At 46.6% G+C, this 14,258-nt stretch overlaps 1 protein-coding gene across 9 annotated transcripts in view; it reads left to right on the top strand.

The window, feature by feature from the left end:
- NTN4 (netrin 4) overlaps nucleotides 1-14,258 on the top strand; it is a 68,833-nt gene that overhangs the window by 47,874 nt on the left and 6,701 nt on the right. For all 9 annotated transcript variants that reach the window (XM_080392636.1, XM_080392641.1, XM_080392637.1 and 6 more), the window contains 5 exons: nucleotides 3,534-3,660; nucleotides 4,945-5,133; nucleotides 11,287-11,503; nucleotides 12,218-12,330; nucleotides 13,514-13,582. In XM_080392636.1, the coding sequence (XP_080248762.1) occupies nucleotides 3,534-3,660; nucleotides 4,945-5,133; nucleotides 11,287-11,503; nucleotides 12,218-12,330; nucleotides 13,514-13,582 (715 nt within the window). The remainder of the gene's footprint in view (nucleotides 1-3,533; nucleotides 3,661-4,944; nucleotides 5,134-11,286; nucleotides 11,504-12,217; nucleotides 12,331-13,513; nucleotides 13,583-14,258) is intronic.

Below are 14,258 nucleotides of genomic sequence, written 5' to 3'. Positions count from 1 at the left end.
AGCCCATGCCAAGGTGAGTGAAGGGGATACAGGATCGACAGTGCGATCTGGGCTTGGGAGGGAGCATCTGGTGAAGATGCTAATGCATGCGGTTGTGATAAGTGCTGGAAGAAAGATAACTGCAAAGTAGTGCCCTTACGATAAGGACTGGGAACATGTGGTTCCTCCTGACCCAAGCTGCAACAGCACCCACCAAATCAGCTTTATGCAGAAGTCAGAATCATGCTATTCTGTTATTTTTTAACTTTTTCAGACAAATGGTTTGTTTCTTTTGCCCCAGGTGTATTGTACCTTTACAAGCTAGCAATACCAGGAGCATCATGCCCTGCTCTGCCTCAGGGTCTATCTAAACACCAGATGGCTTGATTTGCACCATTTCCACGTTTGGCTCTTTAGCAGCGCTCTTTGCCACAGTATCTGAGAGCCCACAAGCCTGCTGTTGCTGCAGCAGTTTAAGTTTATAAAACCTCTTTAGAGTTCACATACAGATTAATATTAATAAGTTGGCACACAGCTATTTAGTGGTTTACTTATTAGCTCTGCATGCCAAATTAATGGCTGCATGTCAAGTTCTTGGGATACCCATCCTCTTCTGTTTTATTTTCACCCACCTCCCCCTATTCTGGCAACACAACATGCTCTATTATACAATACTTGGGCTTTCAGAAAATGCAGGCTCTTATGCCTTGGGACTGTGAATACTCCTCAGCAGGGAGTTTTGCTTCATTTTCTGCTGGTGTCTTGGGGTGCTTAATCCTTTGAGGGTTTCTTAGGTGCTGCTGAGTTTCAGAGTCATACATTATTAATGCTGAGCAGTTGCTGGCTGATTGGTTGAGTCTCCACTGATTCTTTTTGCAGCTTTGGCAAGGGGGGAGCTGAATTTGAGGGGTGATGCTGCAGGCTGTGGGCACAGGCAGGGGGAGCACAGATCTCTGCAGTAATCCCAAGAGTCCCCGTGTCTGAGGCATACCCTTGCTTGCAAGTCTTCTCCCATGTACTTCTTACTTCAACACCATGATCACCAAGGGACCACCTGCTTTTGACATGGCACCCTCTGGCTCCCTCAGGTCACCTTCCCCTCCTGATCCCACATGTTGCAAGTCTAGTGGGTCCCTCTGTCCTAACAGATGGGACAGTCCTGTGAGGAACAGGTTGAAAGATTTCTCTGGCCACAGATATGGTTCAGCCTACTACAACTTGTTTAGAATTAACCACAAGGGCCAAAGGGCCTGCAATAAACCCCTACCAAAAAATGTCATCAGAGAGTTAGGGCTCCATCAAAACCACCTGAAGATGACCACATGACCAATACAGGTTTAACCAATTTCTGTTTTTAAGCAGGTAGATGCTTTTAAATGTGTGTGAAGTAGCTCTGTAACATTGGTTTGTGTGGACTTTATATAAAAAATATATGCAAGAGAGAAATTTTATTAAAGAGTGATAATTCAGGGAAGTGAGGCATCTGAGAGTTTGAAGAACATTTTGTGGGTGGTAGCAAAAATGAAAATATGAAAACACAAGATATACTTTGAGATCTAAATATTCCCTCTGCAAATTTTTTTTTGTTTCTTTCTATATTTGCTTCTCATTCTTTTAAACATTCGCACACGTTTCAGCATATATCAATATGATAAGCCAGACAGACCAACTAATATATGTGGTGAGACCAACTGATATCTGTAATAAGGACAAACAGGACCAAAAGCAATGTTACCTTAGTATTTGTGCTTTAGCTTAAATGCTTGCACATTCTGTCTGACTCCCTCTCTAGCTGCCCATTGATTATGTAGTCCACTTGCTGTACTATATTTTGCTTATTCCTGCTTTGACGATCCAGGCATTTTAATAAGGCGGGAAAGGATCACTTGAAAAGCTTTTGAAAGATTTTGCATTGCAGCTGAAAGTCTTTTAAGGACACTTTTGACCTTTTTTTCTGTACTGTTACATCTGACTCCTATAAGATAGCAGCTGAAATCTATTAATTAAAAATAAATAAATCAGAAGATCATCATTAACTAGAAGTGAGTGTGGTGGGTGTGCACCTACGTAACAGGCAGGAGCTGTTTACTATGTGTTCAAGGTACTCTTCTGTTTTGTTTACTGCTCAGGTTTTTTGGCAGGAACCTTTTTTGTAGCAGTTTTTGGCAGCAAGTCATACAGTTAGGAGCACCACACTTGTGGAACCACAAGTTAAACAGAGTGGAAGGCAGCATTTTGCAGTAGCAGTTAAAGCCGTGCCCCAGCCCTGGGCAGGATCACCAGGCACCCCGACCGCCCTGTGCTGCTCCCAATGCCAACAGCAGCCGGCAACTGGTGCAGCTCCATTGGTTTTATGGTCAACCTGTAGCATGGTTATGGGGCCATACTGGCAGAGCAGGCTGAGGTCTCTGGCTTGTTACTGAGCAGTAGAAGCAGCCAAACCATGCTCAGTTTATTCCCTTCCTTTCTCTATCACTTTCCCCATGACCAGTGAAGGGGCAGTGGGGTGGTAAGGCACCGCTCAGCTCATGTTTCAGCAAACGCAGGATGCCAGTCGTGCCTCCAGCCTGGCCACGCATTGGACATCTAGAGAGACTTGCAGCTGAAATGCTCTCAGTAAAACTGTGTTTAAAAGTACAATGTTGAGCAGAGTAAAGCTGCGAGCACAGGCACTGAAATAGCTATGGTAGGTAGCTGCCTGCCGCACTCCACGGGAAAAGGCAGGGCCTTCAGCCGTGCCGGCAGAGCTGTGCTGCTTCAGAGCTTGATTTCATTGCATCTAGGGGCTGCCGGGCTGCTCTTGCCCTCTGGCTATGTCCTGTTTTCTTTGCATTTGCCAACAGTGTGAGTAATGCCATCGGCTGACAGGGCAGCTGGCACCAAGTGTGCTATGCTGGCTTTTCATCTCTAATTACGCCCTTACACTAGGCTGTCTAGCTGTTAAATTATCTATCTGTCATTAACACATCCGAGCATAGTCACTCATGGTCCTTGTGCTATCCTTGGTTCTCCCTTTGTGGGGCACCAATTCTGCCTCAGATGAGTAGATACCTGTGTTTCAGGGAGCTAAATTTTTTTCTTGCACTTATTTATGTTGGTGATGGCTATGCACACGGAAGTGGGTGCTGAGGTTGTGGGCGCTGTTCTTGCAGTACTGCAAAAGTGTATTCATATTTGGGAGGGAGAAAAAGAGAAAAGTTTTACAGTGTTTCCCAAGGATGCTTTGAATCTTGGCTTTTTTAACCTCTCCTGGAAATTCATGCTGCAGCTAGAAACTCTCTGCTAAAGATCCTTTAAGATCTAAAAAAAATAGGGTACGACTGTACAATAACATGACATGCAGATCCACAAATACTAATGTACTTGAAAGTGTAACTGCAGAATATTTGCCTTTGACTAAACTGGATATCAAGGCAGACATCATGCTAGCCCTCTTTCTAGTCTATGTGATAGCATCTAGCTGGTGTGGGATCTCCTGTACCTGGGCACTGCTTGTGCCCCGGACACTCTTTGGCCTTTGCTGTGGGTGATTCTTGCTCTCTTTCCCCTGCTAGGTCCATGGGAAATGCATGTGCAAGCACAACACAGCGGGGTCCCACTGCCAGCACTGCGCCCCGCTGTACAACGATCAGCCTTGGCAGCCTGCCGATGGCAAAACCGGAGCCCCCAAAGAGTGTCAGTGTAAGTAGCCAGCTGAGAACAGTGTCTCCAGAGCCTCTGCCAGAGCACAACACTCCCTCCTTGTGTGTCTTTCTCCTGTGTTTCCAAGAGGCAGCAGATACCAGGGTGGTGGACAGGTGCTTGTGAAGCAGGTCAGTGAGTGGAGAGCCACAGCTGCCCCATGTTTGTATGGCAGGGACAGCCCTTCACTCAGAAATCCTCACAGGACCATGTTCTCAGTTGGTTTGGCCTTCCCGTGGGACCCCAGCACATCTCCTTGAGATATGGTCTTCTGCTGTGGGTAGACTGCAGCCTGCCTGCCCAGGGTGCCTTGGAGGTGATGGGGGGCCAGTGTTGTTCCTTCCATGGGCACCGCTGACAAAGATGTTTGTGGGAGGTATAGCCTTCTGCTGCTGGACCTGGGCTCTGCTCACCCCCTGGGCGCTGGGGCAGGAGGAGCCGCAGGCTCTGGGCAGGTTTGAGGATTACTTCTGTGGTGCCAGGGAGGGTGCTCGGGGTGAGTACAGGCTGCAGGGGGCTGCAGAGGTCCTGAGGCAATCAGCTTCTGTAACAGGAGCAGTCTGGCCAGAAGGGTGCCCTGGGAAGGACTGCAGGCATGCTGAGTGCCATCCTGCCATGGCTGTGACGCTATCAACACTGAAGCTAGCATCAGCCTGCCTGTGCAGGCTGTGGTCACGCTCACTGCAATATGGATGTTCCCCAAAGGAATGATACTGAATCCCTGTTTCCACCAGCAGCATTTGATGAGCAGGGGTTGGAGCAGGTCTCCCTTGGCCCCTGACTTCAGGTGTGTAGGCATCCAGACTTCTTCCACTGCCAGCACAGGGAAAGGGGGATGCTCACCCTCCCTCACACACCTCCACTCCGCCTGCCTTTTCCCTCTATCAGATGCAAGGAACATCCTGACAGCACCCAGGTGGCAGTTGCTGCACAGGGCACTGCTGATTTCTAAAGCAGGGAGGGAAGGATCCTGTCCCAGCAGGACCAGTGAATGTGGGAGATCTCCCTGCACTAGCCTGTCTGCATTGCTGTCCTTGTACTGGGAAACTCATACTGGAAATAAAAGAGTTAAAGAAATCACTTTTTTTTTTTAAATGTCACCTCTAGAGATTGAGAAGTGTAGGTGAAAATGTGATGTTACTTAATGCATTTTGAACAAATAACAGGTTCATAGGTCAGGTCTCCCATTCCAAAACATGGTTTGGTTTTTTGTATCTCTTTTCTATAAATCAACATCTTTCACTGCTTTAATGAGTCTTTCTGTTCCCTTTGGCTTCATCTCAGCGTGCAAGTGTAATGGGCATGCTGACACTTGCCATTTTGACATGGATGCATGGCTGGCATCGGGCAATCGCAGCGGTGGCATCTGCGACAACTGTCAGCACAACACAGAAGGGCAGCACTGCCAGCGCTGCAAGCCGGGCTTCTACCGGGACCTCAGGAAGCCTTTCTCTGCCCCAGACGCCTGCAAATGTAAGTCAGCAACCTTTTGCTGGTAGAATGCTTCTCAGGTGGGAGGGTGTCAAAGGTAAGATCTTCCTGCCTTTTCTTGGAGTAATCTTCTTGCTTCAGTGAAGGACAGGGGGCAACTTGAATTCCCTTTTTGATGCTGTTTGGAAAAAGCAATGGTGCAGTTTGCAGGGCAAAAGCCTGCAAGATGCTGTTGACAAATATATCCCAAGGATCCCTGTAACCTGGGGGCAGGGGAAGAGATGATTCATTGACTTTCTCCTGCTATTTTTGGAGAGCAAAAGCTGCATCATGTTTTCATGTTCTCCTTGTTTGGTGATTGCTGCAACCTCAGAAGCAGGGTGCCTCAGCCAACAGGGGTGCAGCTGATAAATAACATTGCCCACCAGTGTGTGTTCGCAGCAGCAGCAGGTGGATATGGAGTGAGATGTAAGGACACAAGTTAAGTGATACTCCAGAAGCCATGACACTGAGGAGGCCAGGCCAAAGGCAATGACTTGGCCACATGTGAAATTTAATATTTCCCAAGCAAAAGCAGTGATCCAAAAGCTACACTCCCCAGGGACCACTGTGAGGATGGTGACTCACTGTGCGGGACTCCGGATCCCCAGCATTACACTGGTCAGCTAAATATAGGATGCAAGCATGCTCTGTGCTCTGCACTTACAACCACCCGCTGGCTTCTCCAGATTTCTCTTCACTGGTCCAAATCTGGAGGAGGACCTTCACGGGTGGGAGAAAACAATCTGACTGACACCCTGCTTGTGTCATTTGAGGAGACGCTGAGCACATCCCTCTCCTCCAAAGGAGAAGTACCTGCTTTTAAAGGAAGATAAACCCTTCTAGGGTAGGGAGCTGCACCCGAGGCTGGGAGCGTGTGTGCAGTGTCACTGTTATCTGAGGGGTTGGGTGGGGAACAACCACTTTTGCCCCACTCCCATGCTGTGCATCACCCTCAGGAGACTCCCAGCAGCCCCCCCAGCCTGCCACAGAAGTGCTCCTCCTCTCCACCTTTCACTCATTGCAATGAGGAGCAGCAACAGCTGAACCACCTGTTTTACAATCCTAATTCTGTTTATGAAAACAGTTCTCCATTACTTGTGTAAATAATTACTTCACTGCTGTAGTATTTACACAAATTTGTTTTTTTAAACAAGGATTGTAATTACTTTTTAAGGCTCCTTTACCTACTTGTGTACATTGAAGCTCCAAGTCTCCTCCTCTGAAATACGAGATAGTTTCCTTCTGTAATTATTGCCAGAACTTAGGCAATGGGCTTTTGGTTTGGAGTCTCATTAGTAAAGAACCAGATTCAAATCTTGTATATAGACCCAAAGCAGGGTCTTGAGGGTTGGGGTTTTTTTTTCTAACTCATGGATTCAGCCTTGCTGATTAAAAAAACCCACAACTGGATTCATTGACTCCTGGTAGATAACACAGGATAAAAGACTGAAATAAATTCTGTATGGGACCTTCAAGGTTTGAAATATGCTTTTACTGGAGTTGTGCTGCCTTTCTTTGCTAGGATTGTATTTCCTGATGCTCTTTATGTGCCAGCTCGCATCAGGGCGGAGCATGCACTTCTCTGAGGTCATTGAAGCGAAGTCAAGCTTTGCCTCTGATTTGGCTGTCATCTTCTGGACATCTAAAAAGCAATTTTTTAAATTGCTAAACCTAAAAACCTACCAGCTTCACCTTGGAGGTGGTAGGAGTGGCTGCCATCTCCTGTGGCGTCTCACGCAGCCCATGGAGGAGACAGAGTTTCACAAAGGACCCATCAAAGAGTTTTCCTAGTGCCAAAATGCCCAGTCCAAATCCTGTGGCTGTCTGGAGGGTCCAAGAGGAAGTCAAATGGCACCTCCTGGGCTGGCCAGCATGGAGCCTCCTTCCTTGCAAAACCAGATGGAAACAGAGGTCTCGGGATGTATCACTGCAAAACAGCCACAGCTCGAAGGGAGATCTGCCAACAGTGTGCGTGTGCCTGTGTGCAAGTGAGACCAGCACTAATGAAGTCAGGCATTACATCACATCATTAGCTATATGGTATCCAAATACCAGGAGAGTTGATTAAAAAGTTTTTCTCAGCCCTTCTGGGCAGGAGGAAGCTGTGGAGATGAAATGATTAATGGGTATTTTTGTTGATGTACGCTGGTGCTCAGTACTCTCTGTTTTCTGCATTCATTTCTAAATCACTGGCCCGTGGCATTCCACTTCTCACATTTTTTACCCCCCACAAGTGTACCTCACATAAAGACTATAAACCTGTTTCCATTACTCTTTAATGCAACAATCCAGCCTCTTTATGGACCAGTATGTATTCGTGAACTCTAATATTTAAAGGCCAAAGGTAACATATATTTGACAAGAACTGTAAGATACTCTTGAGTGAGAAAAAGTCTGCCCTTACCTTCTGTATTAAGTACATCTACTTTGTTGCTCTTTTTTTTTCTTGTGTTTATGAATTACAGAGCATGAAGTACTTTATCTCAGGGAAATAACTTTCCCCGGCAGAAACTGGGTTCCACAAAAATGTAGGGATTATCTGAATGCTTTCCTTTCAGAGACCTTATTGGTACAAACACACAGATTATTTCCCTCGGGGCTTTTCAAACCCTCACAAATGGTCTCCTCCCTAAGACCCCTTCACCATTTCCCTTCTAGTCACCCTGGGACACGGCATCTCACGGGGGAGCCCAGCAGCTTGCGAGGCTGTAGCAAATGATTAATGACTGTTAAATTAAATTATATAAGACTGATTACAGCCTATGCCTGGCACGTTTCCAAGTACCGTGCCATGGTCTGCAATAACAAGGGACATGCGTGGTGCCCTGTTATTCCCTCTGGGAAGGCTGTGGCATTGCCTGGTTGCTTCTGGCTCAAGGCATTGTTATTGCTCAACCATGGGGTAGCACTGAATATTTAAAAATACCAAGGTCAAAGTAAATAAAAGAGTTGTTAAGCCATAATCTTTAAGGATACTTTAAAGATTCTCCTAGGTAAAGAGTGTATATAATATTTGCTCAGGAGTAGGTGTGTACCCGATAAAATGAGACGTTCTGCCATTTAAAGCAGCAATCTGATGACTTTTTCCCCCCGCCTTACCTATCAGTCCTTTTCTTTACATCCTTTATGAATTTTTAAGCCGCAGCTACAGTATAATTGCAGACAATAAATTGGGTTTTATAATTGCCAAGTTTATTTCTGCTTTTCAACTGTAGGTTTTTGAGGGTAAATATTTGTCATTTCCAAAGGTTAACTGGCAGCTGAAGAAACCACAACAGTATCACCAATCCAGGGCAGTGAAATGCAGCTCTACTGGAGACCAGTGGTTTTCAATCCCGATCAGCACATGCAATGCTGGGACGGGTGGCTGTTAATTCAAATGTGCATGGAAATCATGTGCAAAATACTGCTATGCAGTACAGGGTGGTAAATGGGCATTTTAACGATGCTGCTTACAAATTGAAAAGAAAGCTAAAAGATCAAGCTTGTGGAAGGTCTCTCTTGGTCCCAGGTTAGCGATGCCCAGCGAGCCCTTCTCTCACTGGAGCTCCCTTGGCCTGGAAATCCCCAGTTTCCCCCGTGGGGTGGCCATGGCATGAGACAGACACTGTCCTGAAGCCTCACACTGACAGTCTCATGCTCTGCCACCCGTGTATCCACCGCAACGTTACATCCAGCTGTGTCTGTAGTTGCTTTATCTGCTGCTCAGCTGCTCTTCTCACCTTCCTGGAGGTGAGTGTTCTTCTGCCTGCACTACAGTGAGGTGCAGACTGGGTAGAAGGAGAAAAACGGGGTCTAAAACTAACAGTGCAGCAGCCCACGAGGGAGCAGTAGCTGCAGCTACCAATGTTGTGTGATCAGTCCTGCAGTCCTTTTCTTCCTGCCATTGCCATAGTATGGGAGCACTTGATCCTATTTTCATGCATTTCTTTCAAAGTTGGTATGACATACTCACATGGGAGCTCTGGAGCCTCATTTCTGTGCTTGGGGCGTAGTGATGGGCTGCACTTTATGCCTCTGCATTGCTCAGCACGTTCCCATTGCAGCACATCACAAACACTTACTGTGTCGTAAACTTGCCACCCAAAGCATCCATTTAACACCACCCAAGGTGCAAGACCAAAAAGCTTCAGTTTGGTGCCCAAGGTTGCCCTTGGCAGCTCATAGGGGAGGAGCCAGGAAGGACAGGGTCCATGGAGGTCGGTGCACAGCCCTTGTAGAAATGACCAACTTTTACAGTACATCTCTGCAGCTTTTGGTAAAAAGTATAGCCAACTACATTCTCATTTTAATTGCGTGTGAGCTTGCTGCTGTATTTTTCATAACAGCCTTTGTAAGTTTAATATGCTTGCCTCACCATGGTGTTGCTGCTGCCATTAAATTTTTCATTAGGAAAAAATTATGTGAAAGCATTGTCTGAAACATAAAAAGCTCCAACCTCAATAGGGCTGGGTGCAAAACTCAGCTGAAACCAGACTGAACCAGGACCAAATCTCTCTCTGAGCAGTGGGTTTAGCTCACTCCTACTACTGCAGGAGAATAGAAGAGCTTTAAGTGCTTGATATTTCCCCTGAAGGGGCTGAGGAATGCCAGAAATACCCACCACATCTAGTAGGAAAAGAGAACATTAGGCTACATGTGTCAGGTGTAAAACACTTCACAGACTTCAGGAGAAAGGTATGTGAGTCTTGGTGAGCGCTGTTGAAAACTATGCTATTAAATGTACTGGAGTTCACTGCCTACAGCTAGTTATGGAGTTTGTGGAGAGGCTTTCTAATCTTTTAATTTTATATAATTATATTTGTTAGGGAATGGAAAGGGTGGGGAAAATTTGGGGATTACTTTGGCAAAGTTTTTGGAATTGTAGTCGCCTCTAAGTTAACTGCCAATATTAATCAAGCCTTTAACATTTTGAAGTGACACTCCAGGTATGTCAAATCCCTGAAACCACAAAGATGTTGTCAGAGAAAAATTAAATATATGTGCACAGCAGTAAGTATCTCAAGAGGAAGAAAGGTTGTGTTGCATGTAGTGGCTTTTCTGCTTTATTGCCTTCACAGCTGCAAGAAAAAAAAATTGTATTAGAATTTGGTAAAAATTCTCCTTCCAAATGAAATTTTCTTGGGAGATCTGATTTTTATGTAAATGGGGTTTTAGCAGAAGTCCTTCAGCAGAGGATTTTTTGCCATAATGCACAAGGCTGACCATAACACATCCTGGTCAGAGAACCAAACCCTGAGGGAAGGAGAGCATGGGCCGTCCAGCTACTGGTCCTAGAGGGCACTGCTTTGCCTGCTGGCCAGGCCAAATGGTTGGATTACAATATTACAATAAATATTTCTGATCTTTGGAAAGGTTTAACATCTTCTGGGGGGGAAAAGGTTGTAGTCTCACAACAGGCACAAACTACGTTTATGCAAAAGAAAAATTCTAAGCAGCTGGGCAAAGAAAACTTTATGCCACCTAATTTAGGGCATCCTTTCAGATTTGTGAGAATATCCATTTCTCCCAGTGTGTCCTAGTATGCTTCCAGTGCATCGTTCTGCCGCAAGGGGTTGTGGGGGAGGAAAAAAGAGCAGCCACCATTTCTGACATGCACTCTTCAAACTCACATCCCAGAATATATACAAAAGCACGTCTCTGAGCCATGGGTGTCCTCATTCTTATATTTTTAACATTTTAAAATGATAGCGGTTAAAAGAAAATCAGACAGAGACAAAGGGGTACTTTTTGCTCAGCCTCTGCTTTAATTCCAGTGACCATTTTGAGGGGGGTTTTAACCTCCTGGATACAAGACAGTTGTTATTCATGTTTACAATGAAGCACCCACAGCTGCTTAAACATCATTGTGAGCCAGGCACATCGCCAGCTACTTGGCTGGACTGGAGTCCAGATGCAATAAGGAAAGTAATAACGACCTGTTTGGTAAAGCTTAGCCCCAGGCTAGGTAACTAAGATAGCTCACAAAAGTTAAAATCATACAGATTCCAAAGGGAGACTCTGCTCAGATTTATACGGGCGAGGGGGAAAAAAGCCCAGAACCCCTCGCTGGTGTCCCTAGGCAGAGCGGCATTTTCACAGGCATCTCCTGCGCCTTTGTCCTGCAGAGCTTTTGCACTCACAGATGCTCTCCCTCCATGGTGTCCCCTGCAGCTTGCTCCTGCCACCCCCTGGGATCGGCCGCGCTCCCCCTCGGCCCCCGCAGCTTCTGCGACCCCAGCACCGGCGACTGCCCCTGCAAGCCCGGCGTGGCGGGGCCCCACTGCGACCGCTGCCTCCCCGGCTACTGGGGCTTTGGTGCCTATGGCTGCCGCCCCTGCGACTGTGCCCGCAGCTGCGACCCCCGCACCGGTGACTGCCGCAGCAGCAGGTGAGTTGGGGGGACCCGGCCACCCACTCCCAGCCTCACCATACCCGTGCCATCTCCATCCCAGGGAGGGTACTGCATTGGTCCTATTTATGCATGGCACGAGGGCTGAAAAATATCCATTATATAAAATATTTGGGGTTTGGTACGGTCAGGAGCTGGGGATAGAGTGGGAGCTGAGGCTGCAGTCCAGCTGGATGCCTGGCACACCGTGGCTGGGCACCAGCCATGTGGGATTATTGGCTTTCAGCACTGGTGTTAATGTATCAAGTGTTTTCCATAACCTTCACAGTTGCTTCCTCTCCATGAGCAAAATATGGGCCTCAGGGACATCTGAGTGAGAGGAGGCCAAAGGCTTAATATTTTTGCTGCTTCAACTCAGCTTGCACTGACTGTGTTGGACTTAGACTCAAGCTCTGACTTTTAGAAGACAGCACATTTTAATGATACCCCATTCTCTGGATCTTATATGTTGCTTTTCTTTACCACACAGGGGATATTTATAGCATATAAATCCTTGTAATGTATTTTAAAGCCAAAACGGATTCATGACTCACTCTGACAACACTTGGTGTGTTCACTTTCCGAAACTGCCTCTCGTGTTTAATGTCCCCAAGACATGCAGTCACATTGCACCCGCAGGACGGGTTGGTAGTAGCCCTGCTTTTTGCTGGCTCCAGGAGGAAGGCTAACCGTCTCTCCCTTTCCCCTCAACAGCTCGGATGTGACATGGCACAATGAAGCACCTCCGTTCCAGGCAGTAATTAATGAAAGCGATCCCACCTGGGGCTGGGAGGATGAGCAGGGCTTCTCGGCACTCCGGCATTCTGGTAGGATGGCGGGTTTGCACAGGTTTCCTTGCCTCATCCCTCCCACAGCAGCCAGCATGGATAGAGTCTTCTGCACTGGCTTTTATTTAGCAACCTGGCAGTTTCAGGAAGGGATGAATGCTCCCCCATTAACATCCCAGGTGACCACCTCCTTCCCCTTCAAAAGCTAGAGGAGCTTTCTGGCTTGTCCCATCAATGTGAGGACATGCAAACCCTTGAGGCAGGTTGCTCCGTGCTGAAAGCCTGCACCCAGCATTTAGCTGTCAGTAAGACAAGAGTTGCCTGCCTGAATCTGCAGTCCTTGAAATTAATTTCAAGGCTGAATACTCTCATGTTTTACTTGGCCGTCATGTTTTAAACATGTCTGTGTATTCACTGGAACTACTACCTGTTGGGCAAACCAGCAACGTTATTTAGAGGGTGAAGTTTGCCACTTCACTGGCAGGTAATAAGGAAATGTCTAACGCAGAATTTGTTTCCCCAATGACCAAAACAATTTTGGCATCAATGCAGCTTATGATGCAATTCAAGATGGCCTAGCATTTCAGCTACGGCTTCAGCTGGGGAAGTAATTTCCCTCCTGTACCCCCAGTCTGGAGGAGGCTGGTGCTGCGTGAGGTTGCTGTGAGGCAGGATGGCCCCGCAGCACAGCATCAAGCCGTCCTCCCTTGCCATCGCTGCATGCAAGCAGGCAAGCATAATTTCCTCCATCTGCAGAAAACAGCATGATAAAATCTTGAAGATACAGTAATTGAGTTAATTGAGGGGAAAGCTCCATCATTTGTCTGGGCAACTTCATTTTAAACGTAAATAAGTATATCGTGTTATTCTTTGTTCTCAGATCACGGAAGTCATTAATCTGCCTGAACCTCTGCAACATTTCCTTTAAAAATTTTGTCTGGTACATTATGGTGTGGAAAATACCACAGGGAAAGACATGCGTGTTATTTGCATCCCAAGGCAAAATAATAAGTCCTTTGTTTCCCTTCTCTTCAAATTGTAAACAAGGAATAATTGCCCTTGGACTAAGACTGTATATTCCGCCTGGATCTGAAAATAGGGCTTTTTTTGCATGAGGCTTGTGGATCACATGAAAATCTCTGGCTGGTCCAAGGCTCTGACTGTGAATGCTCCTGTCTTTGAAGTACAATCCACAGCCATTTGCTTCCTTCTCTTTCCCCAGGTAAATGCGAATGTAAAGAGCAAGTTTTAGGGAATCCCAAGGTCTTCTGCGGGATGAAGTACACCTATGGTGAGTTGTGGGTGAGGTGGCAGGGGTGTAAAGGGAGGTGCTGCAAGACAGTGCAAGAGTGTAAAGCGTGAGAGGTGCTGCTGTATGCACCATTCCATGCTGGTAAACCCAGCAGCTACTTAGTCTAAGGGCAGATCTTTGACCTTTCCAAAATGTATAGATATCATGATGCCAAGTCAAGATGGCTGAAGTGGCTTGCTCTATTACACATCTCTCTTGCTACCAAAATACGCTTGTGCCAAAATCACGGGAGGACAAAAGCTGGAAGTGTCCCTGAGAGGTTGTCTAGGTCCAAGACAGACTGTAAAGGACTGTTACCAAAAACAGGTCACTGAAACTCTCTGTAGACCAGGTGCCCCAAGCATGGTCTAGAAATCACTAAATCTGAGTTACACTGAAGGTAAGGAGGGGTGGTGATCACCACACAACACTACATGGAGAAAACGGCTCCGGCAGCCACTGGGAACTTCCCTCTCTCAACAAAGTTCAGCTGTTGCAATGGGGTGATGTATATACATCTGATATATATACATGTCTGTGTGCATATTGGATTTAAATGAATGAAAGGAGGCACTTTGTTTCCCAGGACCTCTCTGTCAGTGATCTGCCTCCTTCATACCACAGCTGAGCAAGGAATGCTCTGTGTAGTACTCCCTTCCTTCGCAGTCTTCCAGGG

Source organism: Falco punctatus (assembly GCF_963210335.1).
Source record: "Falco punctatus genome assembly, chromosome: 6".
NCBI lineage: Eukaryota > Metazoa > Chordata > Aves > Falconiformes > Falconidae > Falco > Falco punctatus.
Note: the sequence above shows the minus strand (reverse complement) of the source record. Positions and strands in the feature narration are given on the sequence as shown.